Raw genomic sequence first — 21,381 nt, forward strand, 5'->3', positions numbered from 1 at the left:
AAAATAGGTGCATTCTTTCGGGCCATCGACACGTCAGGTAAGACAATTTTATGCTCTTGAGTCTAGTCAAGCCAATTCATTGAATAGCAATGTTAAGAGCAATATATTCTTATTCCATGTTGTTTACTTGCATGTATTGTACATGTTTGTTAAAGGTGCATTTTAGGATTGGAGATGGAAGTATCCACTGCAAGGATAGTGTTAGAAATCAACTTAATAAAGTTGTGAAGTGAATAAACAAGAACTCTTTAAATGTCTTATTGTTATTTGATGTGATCCACATCCCTCTTTTTCCCCTCTGTCATTAGAGCAGCACCCTGGAGGGCTTATTGTATGGCGGCTTCCATGGTGACAAGGGGGAGGGGTCTGTGAACCAAGGGAGCAGCCAGTCAGGAGAGGAGAATTCCACAGCCAGTGTAAGCCCCAGCTAGCTGGAACCAATTATGTTTGTCTGTAGCCTGGTCCCAGACGTTTCTGACAGCCAATAGTCAAAGGAGTTGGCTAAAACCCATACACTCCTGTAGAAGGGGACTATATAATAGCATATGCCCCAGGTTTGTGAGCGATCAAATATGTTTTATTAACATTCCTAAACAGACATTGTATCTGAATTTTTTTGTAAATAAACAAATTCGGGAATTGGATTGATTCTTGACCAAATATGTTTACATTTTGATAGTCCTTTCAGACCAGCACCATCGACTAACTGGAGCTCTGCTCACTGCCCCTCTCAGTAACCTGCCCCCCAAAGCACCACCAACCAATCAACAGGCTTTAAGGACTCCATCTTCCGGGACTACAATTCCCAGGGTGCCCAAGGCTCTCCCCTTTGATGACATATGAGTTTGGAGAGTCTGGATTAGGTAGAGAAGGGAATTATGTCAGGGTACATCAACCATATTAATGTTAGGCATGTTGATGGTAAAACTCTGTGACCTGTAAACTGATGGACTTTTTAGTTACACTGAACAAAAAATATAAACGCAACATGTATCTGTTATAAAGCCCCTTTGTGGGGGAAAAACTCATTCTGATTGGCTGGGCCTGGCCAGTGGGGAAATCCATAGATTAGGGCCCAATTTATTTAAATTGACTGATTTCCTGAACTGTAACTCTGTAAAATTGCTTAAATTGTTGCATATTGAGTTTATTTTTGTTAAATATATAATAATGCTGTGGTAAATGTAAGCATTTTATGATTATTCCTCGTGACTCCTTGTTTTGTTCCACAGTTTGCCATGGTTGTTATGATATCAGTATGTGCACGTAGTTTAGAATTTCAAGTTTTAATGTCATGTGCACAAGTACAGTGAAATGCCTTTCTTGCAAGCTCTAAACCCAACAAAGCAGTAATCAATAACAAGATGTATGGGTGTTTGTGATTATATTGTACACAGTAAGTGCCAGGAAATGTGTGTGTGCAAGATTAAATAACCCAACCCCACCCCAAATATGACAGTCTTTGTACTTTAATAAATGGTCTATATTAAGTAATGGATGTATACAGTTGAAGTCGGAAGTTTACATACACTTAGATTGGAGTCATTAAAACTAGTTTTTGAACCACTCCACACATTTCTTGATAACAAAGTATAGTTTTGGCAAGTCGGTTAGGACATCTACTTTGTGCATGACAAGTAATTTTTCCCAAAATTGTTTAGACAGATTATTTCACTGATAATTCACTGGATCACAATTCCAGTGGGTCAGAAGTTTACATACACTAAGTTGACTGTGCCTTTAAACAGCTTGAAAAATTCCAGAAAATTAGGTAATGGCTTTAGAAGCTTCTGAAAGGCTAATTGACATAATTTGAGTCAATTGGAGGTGTACCTGTGGATGTATTTCAAGGCCTACCTTCAAACTCAGCGCCTCTGCTTGACATCATGGGAAAATCAAATGAAATCTACCAAGACCTCGGGAAAAAAAATTGTAGCGCCCCACAAGTCTGGTTCATCTGTGGAACCAATTTCCAAACGCCTGAAGGTACCACGGTCATCTGTACAAACAATAGTACGCAAGTATAAACACCATGGTACCATGTAGCCGTCATACCGCTCAGGAAGGAGAAGCGTTCTGTCTCCTAGAGATGAACGTACTTTGGTGCAAAAAGTGCAAATCAATCCCAGAACAACAGCAAAGGACCTTGTGAAGATTCTGGAGGAAACGGGTACAAAAGTATCTATATCCACAGTAAAACGAGTCCTATATCGACATAACCTGAAAGCGCTCAGCAAGGAAGAAGCCACTGCTCCAAAACCTCCATAAAAAAGCCAGACCACGGTTTGCAACTGCACATGGGGACAAAGATCGTACTTTTTGGAGAAATGTCCTCTGGTCTGATGGAACAAAAATAATACTGTTTGGCCATAATGACTATCGTTATGTTCGGAGGAAAAGGGGGAAGCTTGCAAGCCGAAGAACACCATCCCAACCGTGAAGCACGAGGGTGGCAGCATCATGATGTGAAGGTTCTTTGCTGCAGGAGGGACTGGTGCACTTCACAAAATAGATGGCATCACGAGGAAGGGAAATTATGTGGATATATTAAAGAAACATCTCCAGACATCAAAGTTAAAGCTTCGTCACAAATGGGTCTTCCATGGCTTTTTCCTGGCTGCTATTTCCTCCACCATCACTTCAAGCTCTTGTTTACTGGAGTTTTTATTGAGCTTTCCTTGTTTATCCATTTTTGTGGGTTGATGTAGAGTAGCTAATGTTAGTCTGATGGCTATAATGTGTGAAAATAAAGTTTTTTGTTTGTGTGTAAATGGTTAGCGAGCCAACTAAACATTTTTATTCTCAAGACAAAGCAAAAAAATCAATTTAATAAAATTGAAATATCAACACTTTATTATAGTGGGCCAAATCTTATCATCCCTGTCACATAGGCTAATTTATTGGTTTCAAGCATGTCACTAAATGTCAATGCCACATAAGAAGATATTTACGAAGTTCCTAAGAAAACAACGAATTCCTAAATACATTTTGATTAATTCCATTTATGAACTATCTTATGAACTTCTTTTTTTTCTTAAGCAGCTTCTTAAGGTTTTCGTAAGTAATGTTTAGTGAATCCGGCCCCAGGTTTAGTTCAGATCATACTGCAATCCTCTTAGACATGCTCTGGGAACTTTGGCAATTTTTATTTTTTTTAAACCTCCTTTGGGCTGGATGTTTCAATGTGTAGTTCATGCGTGATCGTCGAGCAGAATTTGTATTTATTTTTTATTTTACCAGGTAAGTTGACTGAGAACACGTTCTCATTTACAGCAACGACCTGGGGAACAGTTAAAGGGGATGAATGAATGAGCCAATTAAGGTGGGGATGATTAGGTGACTGTGGATGGTGTGAGGTCCAGATTGGGAATTTAGCCAGGACACTGAGGTTAACACCCCTACTCTTACAATAAGTGCCATGGGATCACCCGTTTAACCCCCCATCCTAAAGAGAGCACCCTACAGGGCAATGTCCCCAATCACTGCCCTGGGGCATTTTCTTTTGAGTAGAGGGTGCCTCCTACTGGCCCTCCAACACCACTTCCAGCAGCATCTGGTCTCCCATCAAGGGACCAACCCTGCTTAGCTTCAAAAGCAAGCCAGCAGTGGGATGGAGAGTGGTACGCTGTTTCACCTCAAACTGGCCACAAAATTCCTTGTTTGAAAGCGACTGTTTTCCTGGAAGCTGCGGAGCAACATTTTCCCCCACATGGGCCAGCCCCTAGCAATTTGAGTTTCAGCCAATGAGCTTCATCCCCTTGCCATTTGAGTAACAGCAAGTGAGATGCACACACAGCAGAACGAGAGAGGGAGAGCATATCTGCACACACAGGACATGGGAAGCAATTTTCAGGGCCCACTTTTGTCTTGTAATTACTACTTTCAGAACTACTGGCTAAAAGTATACAAAAGTACCGGAGAAATGTTTTTAAAGGAGAATTTACTAAGCACACAGGACTGTTCTCTATGAGGATAACCGCTATGTTAAGTAATTAATAACATTTATAGTGTAGGTGTGACCTCAATAAACCACTTACGCGTGCATAATACCAATTACCCACTGCCCAAAATAGGATATTTTGTAGACACCCAACAACACCAGACAATGACATAAACTTGGGTACCAATATACAGATAAGAAAACAAACAAAAACATCCAACTACCCATATAAAAATGAGGATTTTTACATGACAAACAGGAAGCAAAAGATAAGTTATCTTTCGTGTTGGAATGTCACACATAGTCTGTTTTGTATGATCATTATAGAAGTCTGGTTGAATGACGTTTTTACTTGAATAGTTCAATTGGGAAAAGTGACTGATCCAGAGTATTTATGAACTATGTCTGTAATGATTGGGATTATGTCAGGAACCGGACAATGGAATTCTTTCAGGTGTGTCTGTGTCCTCCCCGTGAGATGACCTTAATGACTGAGACCTTAACGCGGTTTCTCAATCCTAATGATTCACTTCACAATAATTGGGCACTTTAGAGTCCATCAGTTAAGTAAGACTTGTTTCCAAGCCAGAAGAATGTAGATGTCAAAGTTGCATTACACTTGTGCGTCAAGGGCCCGATTAACCAATCAGGGACAGAGGACACGATGCTGTCAGCTGATAACTCTTTTCATTTATGGGGTATTTAAAGGGTCAGGGGAATGTCAAGGCAGAAACATTGAAAACTCTACAAGGTAAGCCAATGGATATATCAATGCTTATGTGGTTGGTATTAGGTGTGGACGTTGATATTCAGTTTATTTCTGTGTACTAATATGTACAGCAGGTACATATGATTCAGTGCTTACATAGTAAACAGTTCTAACTAAATATCTGTAGAAATCTGTGCTTCTGTCCTATGTTATCTAACCCACTTAGTGCTATTTCAGGGTAAAATTAAATGTTCATGTTAGAAGGAGGAATGCTGTGTTATGAAGTTGAGGTTTCTGGCCCCACACAGTTAATTTTGTATTATTCTTTAATAGGGCCCTAAAAATCAGGGCTTGCAAATATCTGGATAGGTTTGCAATTTATGATGCATTGACTCTTTTTATATTTTGTGATTTATTTCTCAACTACTTTATCTTTCCAACAACCTATAGATGAGATTATCTTCGTTCCTTCTCTGTGCCTCTCAACCGATGCTCACTCTTTTCTCACTGGCTCTGCTGGTTCCCATCCCGGGGGCACACGGGCACCCCTACTTCCCCCTTGCCATCCTGCCCACATTGGAGAACCCTGAGTGGGAGGCTGACTTACTCCAGCTCCAGGCCTCCCTCGATGTCCCAGGGGCTGTAGCTGCAGCGGGTCTCCGCTCTTGGGGGCAGCTGCTGGAGCTGGGACCAGAGGACCCACGCCTGGGCCTGCTCAGCGAGCTGGTGGAAGAGAACGGCTGGGGACAGAAGGGCTTGATGAGGGGCCAGAGGGGGGATCTGGAGAGGAGGCCGCTGGGTCCCTTCCCCGGTCACCCTATGGACACTCTGCACTACCAAGAGGGGGGAGAAGAGGGAGGAGAGGGGGGAGGAAAGAGGAACGAAGCTCTCACATCCATCGCCGGTGGGCTTCAGGCTTTCAACAGAGAGAAGGGAGGCTTCGGGTTCCGCTTCGGAAGGAAGTAAAAAAGGAGGGAGGGGTCGGGAAAAAGAGGAGGCGCTCGGACTTCTGGAGTGTGGGGAACTTGGAAAAGGGTAAGGTAGAGGGCTGGAGGATGAAGATGATGAAGGGAGGGATGAGTTGACAGTAGAGATGTACTGATTGACACTTATGTCAGAGCAATCAATCATTACATTATGATGAGATATGTATCATCAGAGAAAGAGACTGACAAACTGATAAACAGAAAGTTTACCAAGTGGTCAGAAAATGTCTGTCAATGTATCATAATTGTTACATAATAAAATGATTGAGGGTATGTGAATGTTTGTTATTGTTGTCCATGATTTAAGTTATCCATTCCTACCAATTCCAACCTAAGGTGAAAAATCATGGTATTTTGATAGCCTTTATATTTTTTTACATTTAAATGTCAAATTGAAATACAATAACAAATGGGCATATTACATCATTACAAGTATAGTTTCTCTTAAATTAAGAAACATAAAATAACATTAAAGCAAATAAACAAATAAAAATTACTACACATGAAATGTCAGTGACAACAGTTTCAAAAGTTTAAGTACGTCAAATAAACATGTGAGTTGGTAGAATACATTTATTTATTTTTTGTCCTTTACTTATTCTATGGATTTGATTAAATATTTGATTTCAAGTAAAAATATGTTATTATATTTTCAAAGTCTATTTTTCTTCAGTATGACGCAACAGCATACATCCGCGGAAACCTCCTACGCTCTATTTTACCTGACAACAGCTAGGTTAATTTCAGCCCTAGAAAATCATTGGCTAGTAGTGATGGGCATTCTGGCTCTTTTCAGTGAGTCGGCTCGTTCGGCTCAGCTCACCAAACGGCTCTTTAAAAAATATATGTTTTGTATTTTTTCAAGTCAAACAGTTTGCGATAGTTTGACTATGATTGGTGTTAAAACAATTCTAATTAAACTATTAAATGAAATCTTACTCTACCTTCACCAAAATGCATTTAAAAATGCATTGGTTTGTTATTAAAAATAATGTTATTTAACATTTGCATTTAAAGTATAACTTGTTAATGTATATACATCTAACCATTCTAAACTAATACAATCTGAACAGAATAATAGAATATTGCACCATATAAAAGAAAAATAAATAATGTGTAAAACTGCAGCATCCCACTTAAAACATTAAACTGGTCCCTCTTTTCTCTCTCTTCTTTATTGCCATGTAATAACCAGCATCACACAGCAATGCTGACCAGATTTAGCTTTTATGAGAGATTTGTATTCAGAAATGCAAGCGGCCTCACTTTCCATAGGCTGATGCTGTTTCTTCTGTCAGTAATTATTTGTCCCGTGTTTGAGAAGAACCTCTCAGAGGGAACGGATGTGGCCACTATGCAGAGTCTCCCTGTCATGACTTTAGTAAGCCGTGGGTAGACAGAGGCCTTGTTCTTCCACCAGCTCAGATGATCTTCAGATCTTTGGAGGAGGGGCTCCTCTAAATAGGATCGGACCTCGATTATGGCATCTGCTGAGATTCCTTCGTGCTGCATCCCCAGTTGCTCTCGCAAAACAGCATCCAAACAGTAGACGTCTGTGGCACTACTGCTGGTGCTTCTACTCCATCTGATCCCTCTTCTTCCTGTTGCCCTGGTGCCTGAGCCAGCTGACTGCTGGGGCTATCCCTCCCTGCTGCTGAGGTTATTATTTGAAGAGCCTCTTCAATCGCTCTGGCATCACTGAAGGCTAACTTCTTAAACCTGGGGTCATGTGCAGCGGTTTCTGATAGCACGTGATTATATTCCATTCTGTGGAACTTTCTGTCCATTGATGAACATAGAGTGTCCATCAACTCTTGTCACTTTTCCTGTGGTTACATTTGCTTCTCTCTGGTGGCTGGCAGTAATTCACTGCAGACCCTTACACAGGAGTATCATTTTTGAGGCTGTCACATAGCTGAAAAGAGAGAACAGTAACGTATTAGTTCAGGTTCATGTTTTGTCTACTGATACTACATTCTCATCTACTGCTCATATACATATATAATACTTGATTAATTAATGATGTAGTAATAACTGCTTACTGTACCTCTCTCCACTGACCTCCACAGTGACCTGCTCAAAGGGTTCCAGGACTCTGCACAACTCCTCCACCACCTCCCATTCCTTTTGGGTCAGAGCATCAACAGGTGCATTGACAATGGCCAGGGTAGAGATGACGGCATCCTTTGACTCAAGAAACCGCATCAACATATAAAATGTTGAATTCCACCTTGTAGTGCATGCAGTCTTGTTTAGGCCTCAGCTCAGGCGTCCCCATCTGGCGTTGTGTAGACTTTAGTTTTCAGCACCGGAAGAAATCCACAGCTGCTTTCACTTTGTCCACAGTGGGCTTCATCACCTTCAGAGCATCTATTACAATCAGGTTGATTGTGTGGGCAAGACATGGATGATGGGTCCATTTTAAAATTTGGTTAGGTTAGCTGCATTGTCGCTAACACAACAGACCACTTTTCCATCTACTTGCCATTCTCTGGCCACTCTCAACAGTTCCTCTGCAGAGTTCTCTGAGGTGTGTCTGTCGTTGAACTCAAAGCAGTCCAGAAGACAGCTAGACATCGACAAATCTTCAATGAAGTGACATGCAACATGTAAGAAGTGGTTTCCCTTGATGTCCAGCAGTCAGTGGTAAGGCAAACTGCAGTAGCTTGTTGGACTCTTCCCGCACTGAAGCCTGTGTGCTCTCATACAGTTGTGGAATAAGTGATTTTGAAAGGGTTTTCCTGCTTGGAATTGTGTACACTAGATTAAGACTATTGCTTTAATTTCTAAAAACCTCTGTCCTCCATGATCGAAAATGGCTGAAAATCGGTGGCAATCATTTTAGCCAATGCAATATCAATTTGGCCTTGTTTTACTACAAACATAGACTTTGGCATAAACTGGTCCATAGAAGACTGCCTTTGCTGTGGGTCGCGGAGTAGGCCTATTTGAGTGAGTGGATTCTTCTCCAGGTGTGGAGGTGCTGGCTCCACCACTATCACTAGCAGGCCCGCTGCAGGCCCGCTAGTTTCTCGAAGCTCCACTACAGCTAGCTTCACAGTTGGGTGCACAGTTCGCATATGCCGGTGTAGGTTGTGCGTAGAACCGGCTTAATATGAGATTTTGTGTTGGCAAATATTACACTGTGCTTTAACATTGTCTACGTTATTAAAATGCATCCAAATGCTACTATGTTTCTGACTCATTTTCCAGCTGTTGTTTTAAAAACCCTGTCAAAACCCTGTCATACCTCCATATCACTTTGTCCTCACCTGTGAGTATTGTTTTTGGTTATGGTGTTTGTTTGCTGGTGGGAAAAGGGGAACCAAGAAAAGTCGCCCATGGGCATACACTACCCGTAGGTAAACTTTGTTAAAAACACTAGTTAGAACTGGGCGGACCACCCACTGTATTTTTGGTTAGTTAGCTTTTGTTGAAATAGGCAGTCTAGCTTAGGGGTGTTTTGGATGCTTATTGTTTCTTTCCTTGGGTCCAGCTCAGCCCCTTTTCCTGCTTCCTGCTCCCCCCCCCCCCCCCCCCCCCTCTGTGGTTATTTCGTTCTCACTTTTCACATACAATTTGCATGAGTTATGTTACGGGTCACGTTACCATCTCCCCTAGACTGTCGGGCCAAAAGGGATTCGTAACTATTCATTTGAATCTTTTATTATTATTCATACTTAATTTTTTTATAAATAGATTCGGCTGTTCTGATACGCGAGTCGGCTCCAAACGTTCATCTACAAGAGCCAGCTTTAAGAGCCGACTCGTTCGCAAACGACCCATCTCTATTGGCTAGAAATACTCTTCTAAGGGCAAGGAACGCAACATACATTTTTAAAGGAGCTTTCCATCAACATACTATAGGGATATAGCTGAAAACGGCTGTAGTTTAATTAGCAAGATGTATAGATCTAATTTTATGTTTTTTGTTTTATATTTTTCACTAGAATGTATCTGCTTGAGCCAAAGCGGTAAGTTGTGTACTCGATATCAAAAGTGAAAGTAAACGTTTACAGCCAGGCGTGGCAAAATAATAAAAATATTACTTAAAATCGCTTAACATATATACTGCTGTGGTATATTGGCATAATAGTCAACTTGTTGTTATTGCATTGTATTTGTAGTCGACCTTTATGCGCGTTCCTCCATTTTCTTTGTATCAGTTACTGGAACGCTATTGCGCACTTCAGGCCAGGAACGGTGCAATAACACACATTTGTAAGGAAACATTACATGAGCTTTTATACTTTGCTTAGACCAACAAGCCATAGCATTGTCTAGTTCTTTTGAATCAAAGAACATGCGCAAATAAGTTTAATGTGTTTGCAATTATACTGATAATGACTACTGGAATTTTACACACGTCTATTTGTTTAGCAGCAGCTACTCTTCCTGGGATCCACAAAAAAAACAGCTTGACAACTAACAAACGCTTATACACTTAATTTGGGGGCGCTCAAAATGGTGGCATCAGAGGGTGTGACATTTCTAGCTGAGGAACAATTTTAGGGTTTTCTCACAGTTTGTAGTTTTAGACTGCAGTTGCAATTTCATTTTTTTCACAAAAAATGATATCTAACCATACAATGTAGCTATTTTGAATAATTTTGTAATTAATCAAGCAATTGAAATATATTTGACGATTTCCAACAAACATGCTAGATATCAAAGTTTTAGCTGTGTAGTTAGCCTGAAAAGAGGCATTGTTGAAACTCACTCATATGCTTGCAGTGTAAAAAAAAAGGGGGGGGGGGTGAATGTGAATAATACCCCCAACCAAGGAGCAACTTCCAAAGAAGCTGAGAAGTTAACCATCAATGAGCCAGCTACAGGACAACATTGTCCGCATCCTCACATCTAAAATCAAAGAGCGCAGATGACATCATGGATTTGGTGAAAAAGAACACTATCAGTATTGTTAACCTGAAGACGATTGATTTCAATGCTGAGTAAGTAAACTCTGAAGCAGCAGAACGCAACATTGAAAATTCAGGATGCAAAGCAGGAGAAGAAACTCACTGAAATGGAGTCCAAGGTAAACGAGAATGACCGGTATGGTCGGAGATGGAATCTTCGACTTTATGGAATAGCAGAAATATCTGAAGAGAACATCAACGCAAGAGTGAAGGACATTTGCAGGGCAATAGTCCCGGAGGAGGAGCGAAATGTTGCAGGTTCTCTGGATGCAGTGCACCGCCTGGGTAGGCTGAGAGATGGGGAAAACAAACAACCAGCCACCACGACCAGTGATCATGAGATTCATCTCTTCATCTCCATCTCCATCTCCAAGTGCAAAGAAAAATTACTATTTAAAAAAAGAACAAACTGAGGCTCAAGAAGGATCTGACAGCATTTGACGAAGCTCGGAATAGTCTGTGGCCGATTGAAAGAGCAAGGAAGGAAGGGAAAAGTGCAAACTTTGCGGGAGCCAAGGCTTTGTTAATGGAAGGGAAATTCACGGAATTTTCAAGGTGTTTCAGCACTTGGCAATGAATTTATACTATGTCAACTGGCTGATACCACCATACTTTTAAGAAACAGGAATGAGGTTTATAATGCAGTTTCCTGTATTGAAGACTTTTCCTTAGTTGCTGGTTTCAAAATAATATTTCCACTCAAGGATTGTGTTTTACAGGAAGTATATGGTATCCCAGTTAAAGATAAGGTGACTTATCTTGGAATTGGTATATGCAAGGATGAAAAACAAAGGAGTGAATTAAACTTTAAGCCCATTATTGAGAAAAGAAATTGAACCTCTGGTTGCTTAGAGATATTTTGTTATACGGTTGTGTTTTATTTTCCAAAGCTGAAGGGTTATCCAGATCGGTTTATGTCTCGTCATTACTTGAATTATCCCCTAAAATTGTAGAGGACTTAGATGAGATTCTTTATTTTATTTGGAGGAACAAGCCTCACTATCTACGAAAAGATATTCTCACTAATACCCAAGAACAAGGACGTCTTGTGGTTTTTAGATTTCAATACTCTAAATAATACTTTTAAAATAAATTGGATTCTGAAGTATGTTAAGAACAGTATTTGGAATGTCTTCCCTAAGTATTTATTTGACTCTGGTGGTTTTGAATTTTTGCTTCGATATAATTTAGATGTTGATAAAATCCCAGAACAGTTGGCCAAATTCCAAAAGCAGGCAAATGTAGCTTGGATGTTAGCGTATAAACACAATTTTTTCCCCTCACAGATACTTTACATGGAACAACAAATATATACGATTTAAAAAATAAGTATTTTTCATAACAGTTTTGAAAATAAAATTATTTTGGTTGGTCAGTTACTGAATGAGGATGGATATCTACTCTCATACAGGGAATTTCTTGACAAGTTTAAAATATGCAATTGTTTTTGATGCAATTCCAAAGGAGGTTGTATCTCTTTTAAATTCCTCTGTGGTTGATGTAAGTAACAGATTTACATGAATATATTCATTGGCAATATTAACATCAAAGATAAATGTAGTTATAAACAGATTAGGAATATTGTTTGATACTACAATTCCCTCAAGATTCTTTTGGTCAAACATCTATGGTGAAATACAATGGGGGAAAGCATGGAAAATTGCTAACAAATATTGTATCAGTAACAAGGTGAAGGAAGTTTCATTTAAAATGTTGCATAGAACCTATCCTGTGAAACATGTTTTGGCAAGATTCAAGCTGAATATTGACTATAAATGTGATTTCTGTGGAATGGAGACCATTTAGCATTTGTTTTTATAGTAGAATTTGCCATACAGAATTTTGTTACAAAAAAAAATAGGACTTGTACTAGTTCATGGTTTTGCTATAATGATTTATTTGAGGTATTTTGATGTAGGTAAAGATGTAGTATATTTAATTAAACTGCTAATAATACTAGGTCAATTTCATATTCAGAAATGCAAATGGTCTAATTCAAAAACCTAACTTCACTTTATAAATTAATTTAAACAATACTTTTACTTTAACAGTTACTTTAACTAAAATGAAAAACAAAAAGGCAATTAAAATTTGTATTAGAATATTTGTTTGTTTAGGATTCCTGGAAATGTAAATAGTTTATGTATGCTTATTTTCATGTGACTATTCCTCTGTTATTTGTTAATAAAAAAATATTTAAAAAAACAAACACTTATACACAAGGACAGTCACACATTTAAAATACGATATACAAACAAAACAATACACGAACAAAGGAAAGAGGACATTTTCTTGATATGGTAGCGAATCCGGAGGATAGCCCCGACCGGGACTCAAACCTGGATCTAGCAGCTGTCAAGCCAACACCTTAATCATTACACCAAGAGGTCCAAACTACTTGAGTTCGGGTGGTGTTGTGTTAAAGGGATAGTTCAGGATTTTATCAATGAAGCCCTTTATCTACTTCCCCAGAGTCAGATGAACTCGTGGAGACCATTTTTAGGTATCTGCGTCCAGTATGATGGAAGTTAAGAGGTACTTTCGCGAGCCAACGCTAACTAGCTGTACCCATAGCCTTTTAGTCATTGCACTAACACTAGTTAGAAATTGGCTTGTGAAACTACCTTTAACTTCTTTAATACTGGACACAGACATACAGCTGGTCTCCATGAGTTCATCTGACTGGGGAAGTAGATAAAGGGTCTCATTGCCAAAATCCAGAAGTATCCCTTTAATATATTAATAGGAAATAGATTGATTTCTAAGTTGCAGAATGTGTCCCACTTCTCACTAATGCACTAGTGTGGGCTTATTTTGTTATTTTATGTCACCTACCATTTAGACAACCTAATGCAGAGCCTCTGACACTAATAGAATACATTGTTTTGTTGGCCATTACAGACCTACAGTATGATAGAGAGAAATATTTGACATACAGTCATTTCCGTTTCATGTTTTACAGCATTGTCTGAGTAACATGGAGAGAAGGCAGATTCAGACAAATGATCTCCATGTTTAAATGTTTTCCCTACAGACATCTACTCCCTGAATTACATCTACACTGCCCTGTCAAAGCCACTAGAATTGCCTGGTATCCATGAGTTCACTGCCATGGGTCTGATGAATGACAAACAGATTGATTACTATGACAGTGTGGCAAAGAAGAAGATTCCCAAACAGGACTGGATGAGGGAGAAACTGCCAGCAGACTACTGGGATAAAGGCACTCAGTCACGCAAGAGCAAGGAGCAGTGGTTCAAAGTTAATGTCGATATCTTGATGAAGCGCATGAGGCACAACAACACTGGTGAGGGATCACCTGCAATTTGTCCTACGCTCACCGTTAATCTTTTAAAATTGTAGGTCATTAGTTATCCATGTATATTGTCATCATTGACCGTCTTTTTCATTTGTTTTTCCTCTCAGATGTCCATATCCTTCAGTGGAAACATGGCTGTGAGGTTGACCAACAGAGTGACGGCACATTGAAATTCATAAAGGGCACAGACCAGTACAGCTACGATGGTGACGACTTCCTGGCCTTTGATGATGCCAATATGCAGTGGGTGGCCCCAGTTGTTCAAGCTCAGCCGACTAAGAGGAAGTGGGACGGGGTCCAGATCCTCAACCAGTACACCAAGGGCTACCTGGAGAAGGAGTGTGTGGACTGGCTTTCCAAATTCATGGCATACGCGGCCAAAGAATTCAGTAGGGCTGACTGTGAGTACTTAAATAGTATAGCCTAACAAACAAAAACAACCATTTGTACATATGAGATCAGAAATAATATTAATGTTCTCCGTTTATTCCCTCTTTAGCCCCTCCAAGGGTCTATGTATTTGCTAAAAAGGCCAAAACTGCAGGTCATGTCCGACTGACCTGCATGGCCACAGGTTTCTATCCCAAAGATGTAGAAATGCATATTAAGAAGAATGGTGTTCCATTGACCGAACGTGATGGAGTGCAGTCTACAGGAGTCCTACCCAATGATGATGACACCTACCAGATCAGGATGAGTGTGCAGATCCCAGAGGCAGATAAGGAAACTTATGAATGTTATGTCGACCATAGAACATTGAAGAAGCCAATTGTGGGAAAATGGGGTAAAGTATGGCTAATTTGGTTTAGTGTTGATTGTTTCCTGTGTCAATAACACTAAACCATCTTAATTTGAACTGAACAGCATACTAACAGCTTTGCAAATGAAGCAGAAACAAAACTGATGTTAGCTTCTGGCTACATATTGTTGCTTTTTATAAATACTCTGCCTTTTGTTTTGCAGATGGAATATGTTGTGATTGCAGAAGTTTCGGTGCTGTAGTCATTGGGGCAGTCATCGCCATTATTGTAGTTCTGATCTTGATTTCGGTGGTCCTGTTTGTTCTGCACAAAAGAGGGACAATTGGTAGGTCTTGATTTATATCAATTCAATTGTTTTTGTTTTTGTTAAATGTTAAGAAAATATGAATCAACGGTACTGCTATGAAAGGTGGGAACTACGGCCTAAATCCATATGCATTATAACATTTCTATGTATTTTTCTCTTTACACATCAAAGTGATTCCTGGCTTGAGAACTAGAGGTTAGTATCGCAGCCTCTCCCTCTGTCTGTATACAGCACATTCGGGAAAGTATTCAGACCCCTTGGCTTTTTCAACATTTGGTTTTGTTACAGCCTTATTCTAAAATGGATTACATTGTTTCTTCCCCCTCTTCAATCTGCACACTGTTAGGTTCTAATTTTCAGAGTAAATAACTCTGTCACTAGAGAAGCTTAGCCAAGATTCATTCTTCCCAAGGGTCGATACAGCTATAATTCAGACACAGACATGGCTTCCCCCGTGGTAGTATTCGTACCCCACTTTGGGTGGAGTCTCCTCCTTATTTCTAAATATTGCATTATTCTTGCTAAGCGGGGAGCTAAGTGATATGAGCCTTCAACGGTTTATCACTACTGCTACATGCGATTGTGTTCCCTGCACTCAACACCTTCCAAGCTTAGTTGCACCTACTATATACCTTCCTCCTATAACCCTTAACTTCTTGTGTAGACCCTCTTAATCTTAGCGCTCCATCAGTGACATTAATTAGTATACCTGTATTTCATATTCTCTAAACCCAACACAATACCCCATAAGGACAAAGCAAAAACGGGGTTAGACATGTTTTGCAAATTATGGAAATGTGAAACTGAAATAAGACGTTTACACAAGTATTTAGCGATTACAGCCTCGAGTCTTCTTGGGTGTGACGCTACAAGCTTGGCACACCGGTATTTGGTTTTTCTCTGCAGATCCTCTCAAGCACTGTCAGGTTGGATGGGGTGCGTCGATGCATAGTTGTTTTCATGTCTCCAGAGATGTTTGATCAGGTTCAAGTCTAGGCTCCTGCTGGGTCACTCAAGGACATTCAGAGCCTTGTCCCAAAGCCACTCCTGCGTTGTCTTGGCTGTGTGCTTGGGGACGTTGGCCTGTTGGAACGTGAACCTTTGCCCCAGTCTGAGGTCCTGTACTTTGCTCCGCTCATCTTTCCCTCAATTTTGACTCGTCTCCCAGTCCCTGCCGCTGAAAATCCTCCCCACAGCATGATGATGCTGCCACCACCATGCTTCACCGTAGGGATGGTGCCAGGTTTCCTCCCGACGTGACACTTGGCATTCAGGCCAAAGAGTTCAATCTTGGTTCATCAGAGCAGAGTATCTTGTTTCTCATGGTCAGAGCCCTTTAAGTGCCTTTTGGCAAACTCCAAGCAAGCTGTCATGTCCTTTTACTGAGGAGTGGCTTCCATCTGGCCACTACCATAAAGGCCTGATTGGTAGTGTGGTTGTCCTTCTGGAAGGTTCTCGCATCTCCACATTGGATCTCTGGAGCTCTGTCAGAGTGACCATTAGGTTCTTGGTCACCTCTTGGAGGCAACTGTTCTTGGAGACCTTCTATACAGCAGACATTTTTTTTGGTACCCTTCCCCAGGACAATTCCTTTGACCTCATGGCTTGGTTTTTGCTCGGACATGTCACCTGTGGGACCTTATATAGACAGGCGTGTGCCTTTCCAAATCATGTCCAATCAATTGAATTTACCACAGGTGGACTCCAATCAAATTGTAGAAACATCTCAAGGATGATTAATGGAAATATGATGCACCTGAGCTCTATTTCAATTCTTATAGCAAAGGGTCTGAATACTTGGGTAAATAAGGTATTTCTGTTATTTTTTGTTTATAAATTAACTAAAAATGTATCGCTTTTTCATTATGGGATATTGTGTGTAGATTTTTTTTTACATTTTATCAATTTTATAATAAGGCTGAAACTTAACAAAATGTGGTAAAAGGGGAAGGGGTCTGAATACTTTCCGAATCCACTGTACATGTCATTTATCAACATAATGGTTCATTGTTACATATAACATACTTTTGACATTAGTTATAAGGACAATATGATGCTTTAATATCAGAACAACAATCTGGCCATCAAACTTAAAAAGGTGTTCAATGTAACAACCAATACTGTTTAGATTTACCTTTGGGTTTTGAATAAGATCCCATTTATTCTGAACAATTCTGAAACACTTTAGTCATTCATTCAACTCCTATTACAACATGATCTTATTGTACTGAAACTTTACTTTACTGAAACAGATATTTTTGTAATATCTGGAATGAAATGAGTGACTGTTTTCTCCCTTTTATTAGCCACGGATGATGAAAGCAGAACCTCATCAGACTCTGGTAATCTAATATCCGTTGACCCATAATAAATAATAAAATACATTAAGCAGAAGCTTTTATCCAAAGTGACTTACAGTCATGTGTCCATACTTAATATCAATCCAATAATTAGATTGTATTTGTTTTCTAATTACTTTTGAGACTAGAAAGACTGTTTCCCTCTGCCACTATTTCAGATCAAGGCAGCCAGAACGCAGGGTCCTCGGAAAGAGGCAGTGAGGAGGACGTTAAGAAGTCAATGTTGCCTCAGGGAAGTAAGTCTAGATTGATATCAACCCTTCTGCCACCTCTTCTTCAACTTGCAATTTGGATGGTTGAATAATTCAGTGATATCCAACTCAAGTCTTATAGGGTTCTTCTGGTTTCCTCTTATATTGAAATGTCGCTGGTTTATTACCAAAATAATTTCCTAACGAGTAATTATGGAGATGGCATAAAACGAGTGTGAATTATATGCTGCTTTGGTTTGTCACTTAGAATTGGTTACTTGAATGTAATAAATACATTTCCTTTGATCTTACAAAGTTTGCATTTATCAATAAATAGACAGTTAAGAACATAAGGAATATCACTTTCAAAATGTCACGGATAACACTTGATTTATCACCAAAATACAAAGTTAAAGATCCAACCCACTGGTTGGTTAATTTAATAACATTTTTATTCAACCTTTATTTAACTAGTCAAGTCAGTTAAGAACAAATTCTTATTTATAATGACGGCCTAGCCCGGCCAAACCCTAATCAGGACGGTGCTGGGCCAATTGTTCGCCCCCTTATGGGACTCACAATCACGGCCTGTTGTGATACAGCCTGGAATCAAACCAGGGTCTGTAGTGACGCATCTAGCACTCAGATGCAGTGCCTTAAACTGCTGCACCACTCAGAAGCCCAAATGTGAGGAAAAACCATAGTTGGTATTTGACACCATCAATTTGTAATTAGAGCTGAGTCATGTCAATTATTGTCATGGGTAATATTGTACAGTGCCTTGCAAAAGTATTCGGCCCCCTTGAACTTTGCGACCTTTTGCCACATTTCAGGCTTCAAACATAAAGATATAAAACTGTATTTTTTTTGTGAAGAATCAACAACAAGTGGGACACAATCATGAAGTGGAACGACATTTATTGGATATTTCAAACTTTTTTAACAAATCAAAAACTGAAAAATTGGGCGTGCAAAATTATTCAGCCCCCTTAAGTTAATACTTTGTAGCGCCACCTTTTGCTGCGATTACAGCTGTAAGTCGCTTGGGGTATGTCTCTATCAGTTTTGCACATTGAGAGACTGACATTTTTTCCCATTCCTCCTTGCAAAACAGCTCGAGCTCAGTGAGGTTGGATGGAGAGCATTTGTGAACAGCAGTTTTCAGTTCTTTCCACAGATTCTCGATTGGATTCAGGTCTGGACTTTGACTTGGCCATTCTAACACCTGGATATGTTTATTTTTGAACCATTCCATTGTAGATTTTGCTTTATGTTTTGGATCATTGTCTTGTTGGAAGACAAGTCTCCGTCCCAGTCTCAGGTCTTTTGCAGACTCCATCAGGTTTTCTTCCAGAATGGTCCTGTATTTGGCTCCATCCATCTTCCCATCAATTTTAACCATCTTCCCTGTCCCTGCTGAAGAAAAGCAGGCCCAAACCATGATGCTGCCACCACCATGTTTGACAGTGGGGATAGTGTGTTCAGGGTGATGAGCTGTGTTGCTTTTACGCCAAACATAACGTTTTGCATTGTTGCCAAAAAGTTCAATTTTGGTTTCATCTGACCAGAGCACCTTTTCCACATGTTTGGTGTCTCCCAGGTGGCTTGTGGCAAACTTTAAACGACACTTTTTATGGATATCTTTAAGAAATGGCTTTCTTCTTGCCACTCTTCCATAAAGGCCAGATTTGTGCAATATACAACTGATTGTTGTCCAATGGACAGTCTCCCACCTCAGCTGTAGATCTCTGCAGTTCATCCAGAGTGATCATGGGCCTCTTGGCTGCATCTCTGATCAGTCTTCTCCTTGTATGAGCTGGAAGTTTAGAGGGACGGCCAGGTCTTGGTAGATTTGCAGTGGTCTGATACTCCTTCCATTTCAATATTATCGCTTGCACAGTGCTCCTTGGGATGTTTAAAGCTTGGGAAATCTTTTTGTATCCAAATCCGGCTTTAAACTTCTTCACAACAGTATCTCGGACCTGCCTGGCGTGTTCCTTGTTCTTCATGATGCTCTCTGCGCTTTTAACGGACCTCTGAGACTATCACAGTGCAGGTGCATTTATACGGAGATTTGATTACACACAGGTGGATTGTATTTATCATCATTAGTCATTTAGGTCAACATTGGATCATTCAGAGATCCTCACTGAACTTCTGGAGAGAGTTTGCTGCACTGAAAGTAAAGGGGCTGAATAATTTTGCACGCCCAATTTTTCAGTTTGATTTGTTAAAAAAGTTTGAAAGATCCAATAAATGTCGTTCCACTTCATGATTGTGTCCCACTTGTTGTTGATTCTTCACAAAAAAATACAGTTTTATATCTTTATGTTTGAAGCCTGAAATGTGGCAAAAGGTCGCAAAGTTCAAGGGGGCCGAATACTTTCGCAAGGCACTGTACAACATTGCACTGTAATGTATGTGTTCAATCTAATAATGCACATCTTTTCCATGTTGTCTATTTATGTGCAGGTGTCTAGATGACCGTTGGTGGCCAAACTTCCTGACTGGACCATAAAGGACAGTCAATTCATTTCATAATTTTATAGTATGGCTAGAGCTGTTTCGGTGTGGCCACGAGTCATGACGGCAGTCAAATTCCGCATGACCGTTTAGTCACGCTAATTAGACTTCTCCAAGCTCTGATGCTGCTGATGGTCATTAGTAGCCTACCAAACTGGCAAACTCTATTGTCCCTTTAATCACTCTGAGATTAATGCAAATCTAATCAAACACTTCATGAGAGCCCATGAGCTCATGTTGCTCAAATATTTCTATAGGCTATGCAATTGTGTGAGAAAACAGCATGATGGTCATTATAAAAAATAGGATTCCATCAGCTTTCCATATGCTAGGCCTACTATATTTTATTTGTCAACTATCCTAGTATTAAGCACATTGCGTCTCTTTAAAACAGGAGTATAGTCTACTGATGTATTTATTCCAGCTGCCCCTGTTTCCATACAGGTTCATGATAACGGTGCATTCTAAATCCAAACAAATTTCTCACACAAACTATTTAGTATATGTAAAGACAAGATTAAATCGAGAATAGTCTGATGGGTGACAATATTAGCCTATCAGTGATAGGCTGATATTGTCACCCATCAGACTATTCTTGAGTGATATACAGTGGCTTGCGAAAGTATTCACCCCCTTGACATTATTCCTATTTTGTTGCCTTACAACATGGAATTAAAATAGATTTTTGGGGGGTTTGTATCATTTGATTTACAACATGCCTACCACTTTGAAGATAAAATATTTTTTATTGTGAAACAAGCAAGAAATAAGACAAAAAAACTGAACATTTGAGTGTGCATAGCTATTCATATCGGGGTGTTGAGTTTGCGCCAGACATAGCGTTTATCTTGATGGCTGAAACTCAATTTTAGTCTCATCTGACCAGAGTACCTTCCATGTTTGCGGAGTCTCCCACATGTCTTTTGGCGAACACTTTAAACAATGGCTTTTTTATGGCCACTCTTCTGTAAAGCCCAGCTCTGTGGAGTGTACGGCTTAAAGTGGTCCAATGGACAGATACTCCAATCTACACTGGAGCTTTGCAGCATTTCATGCATAATCACATTTGTGGTCACTTTTGATAATGGTGTTCTCCTGCTAATGGAACATTTGCACTTATAGCCTACTGCCGTGTGCTCATTGCTGCGCTTATAGCCTACTGCCGTGTGCTCATTGCTGCGCTTATAGCCTACTGCCGTGTGCTCATTGCTGCGCTTATAGCCTACTGCCGTGTGCTCATTGCTGCGCTTATAGCCTACTGCCGTGTGCTCATTGCTGCGCTTATACTGTGAAGAAAAACCTCATAGTTGATCAACATTTTAAATGTTCTCATCTATGGCTTCAGGCTCATTACTTGAAACAGGTT

The 21,381-nt window shown here is 40.0% G+C and overlaps 2 protein-coding genes across 3 annotated transcripts; both read left to right on the forward strand.

Moving 5' to 3' along the window:
* The first annotated feature begins 3,653 nt into the window (after positions 1-3,653).
* On the forward strand, positions 3,654-5,908 carry LOC118941160 (pyroglutamylated RFamide peptide). The gene has a single exon (XM_036952824.1). It carries the CDS (start codon positions 5,100-5,102, stop codon positions 5,613-5,615), a length of 516 nt encoding a protein of 171 aa, XP_036808719.1. The 5' UTR covers positions 3,654-5,099; the 3' UTR covers positions 5,616-5,908.
* Positions 5,909-9,328: 3,420 nt separating this feature from the next.
* LOC118936567 (class I histocompatibility antigen, F10 alpha chain-like) lies at positions 9,329-20,490 on the forward strand. Of its 2 annotated transcripts, XR_005037477.1 has the most exons (10): positions 9,329-9,609; positions 13,589-13,861; positions 13,981-14,274; positions 14,373-14,657; positions 14,837-14,959; positions 15,113-15,136; positions 17,248-17,283; positions 17,460-17,537; positions 19,965-20,132; positions 20,178-20,490. XR_005037477.1 is itself a non-coding variant. In XM_036952822.1 (9 exons), exons 1-9 carry the CDS (start codon positions 9,540-9,542, stop codon positions 19,970-19,972), a joined length of 1,191 nt encoding a protein of 396 aa, XP_036808717.1. In that variant the 5' UTR covers positions 9,329-9,539; the 3' UTR covers positions 19,973-20,490. The 2 variants fall into 2 exon arrangements, 1 of the variants encoding a protein (XP_036808717.1); XM_036952822.1 differs by having other exon boundaries at positions 19,965-20,490.
* Positions 20,491-21,381: the final 891 nt, after the last annotated feature.

This window comes from Oncorhynchus mykiss, chromosome 18, assembly GCF_013265735.2.
Source record: "Oncorhynchus mykiss isolate Arlee chromosome 18, USDA_OmykA_1.1, whole genome shotgun sequence".
NCBI lineage: Eukaryota > Metazoa > Chordata > Actinopteri > Salmoniformes > Salmonidae > Oncorhynchus > Oncorhynchus mykiss.

Bases quoted from the DNA above. Each gene is read 5' to 3' on its own strand.
- LOC118941160 (XM_036952824.1), top strand. From the start codon at position 5,100: ATGAGATTATCTTCGTTCCTTCTCTGTGCCTCTCAACCGATGCTCACT.
- LOC118936567 (XM_036952822.1), top strand. From the start codon at position 9,540: ATGTATAGATCTAATTTTATGTTTTTTGTTTTATATTTTTCACTAGAA. The intron at 14,658-14,836 runs GTAAAGTATGGC...TTTGTTTTGCAG, and splicing joins GCCAATTGTGGGAAAATGGG to ATGGAATATGTTGTGATTGC. The intron at 14,960-15,112 runs GTAGGTCTTGAT...TACACATCAAAG, and splicing joins GCACAAAAGAGGGACAATTG to TGATTCCTGGCTTGAGAACT.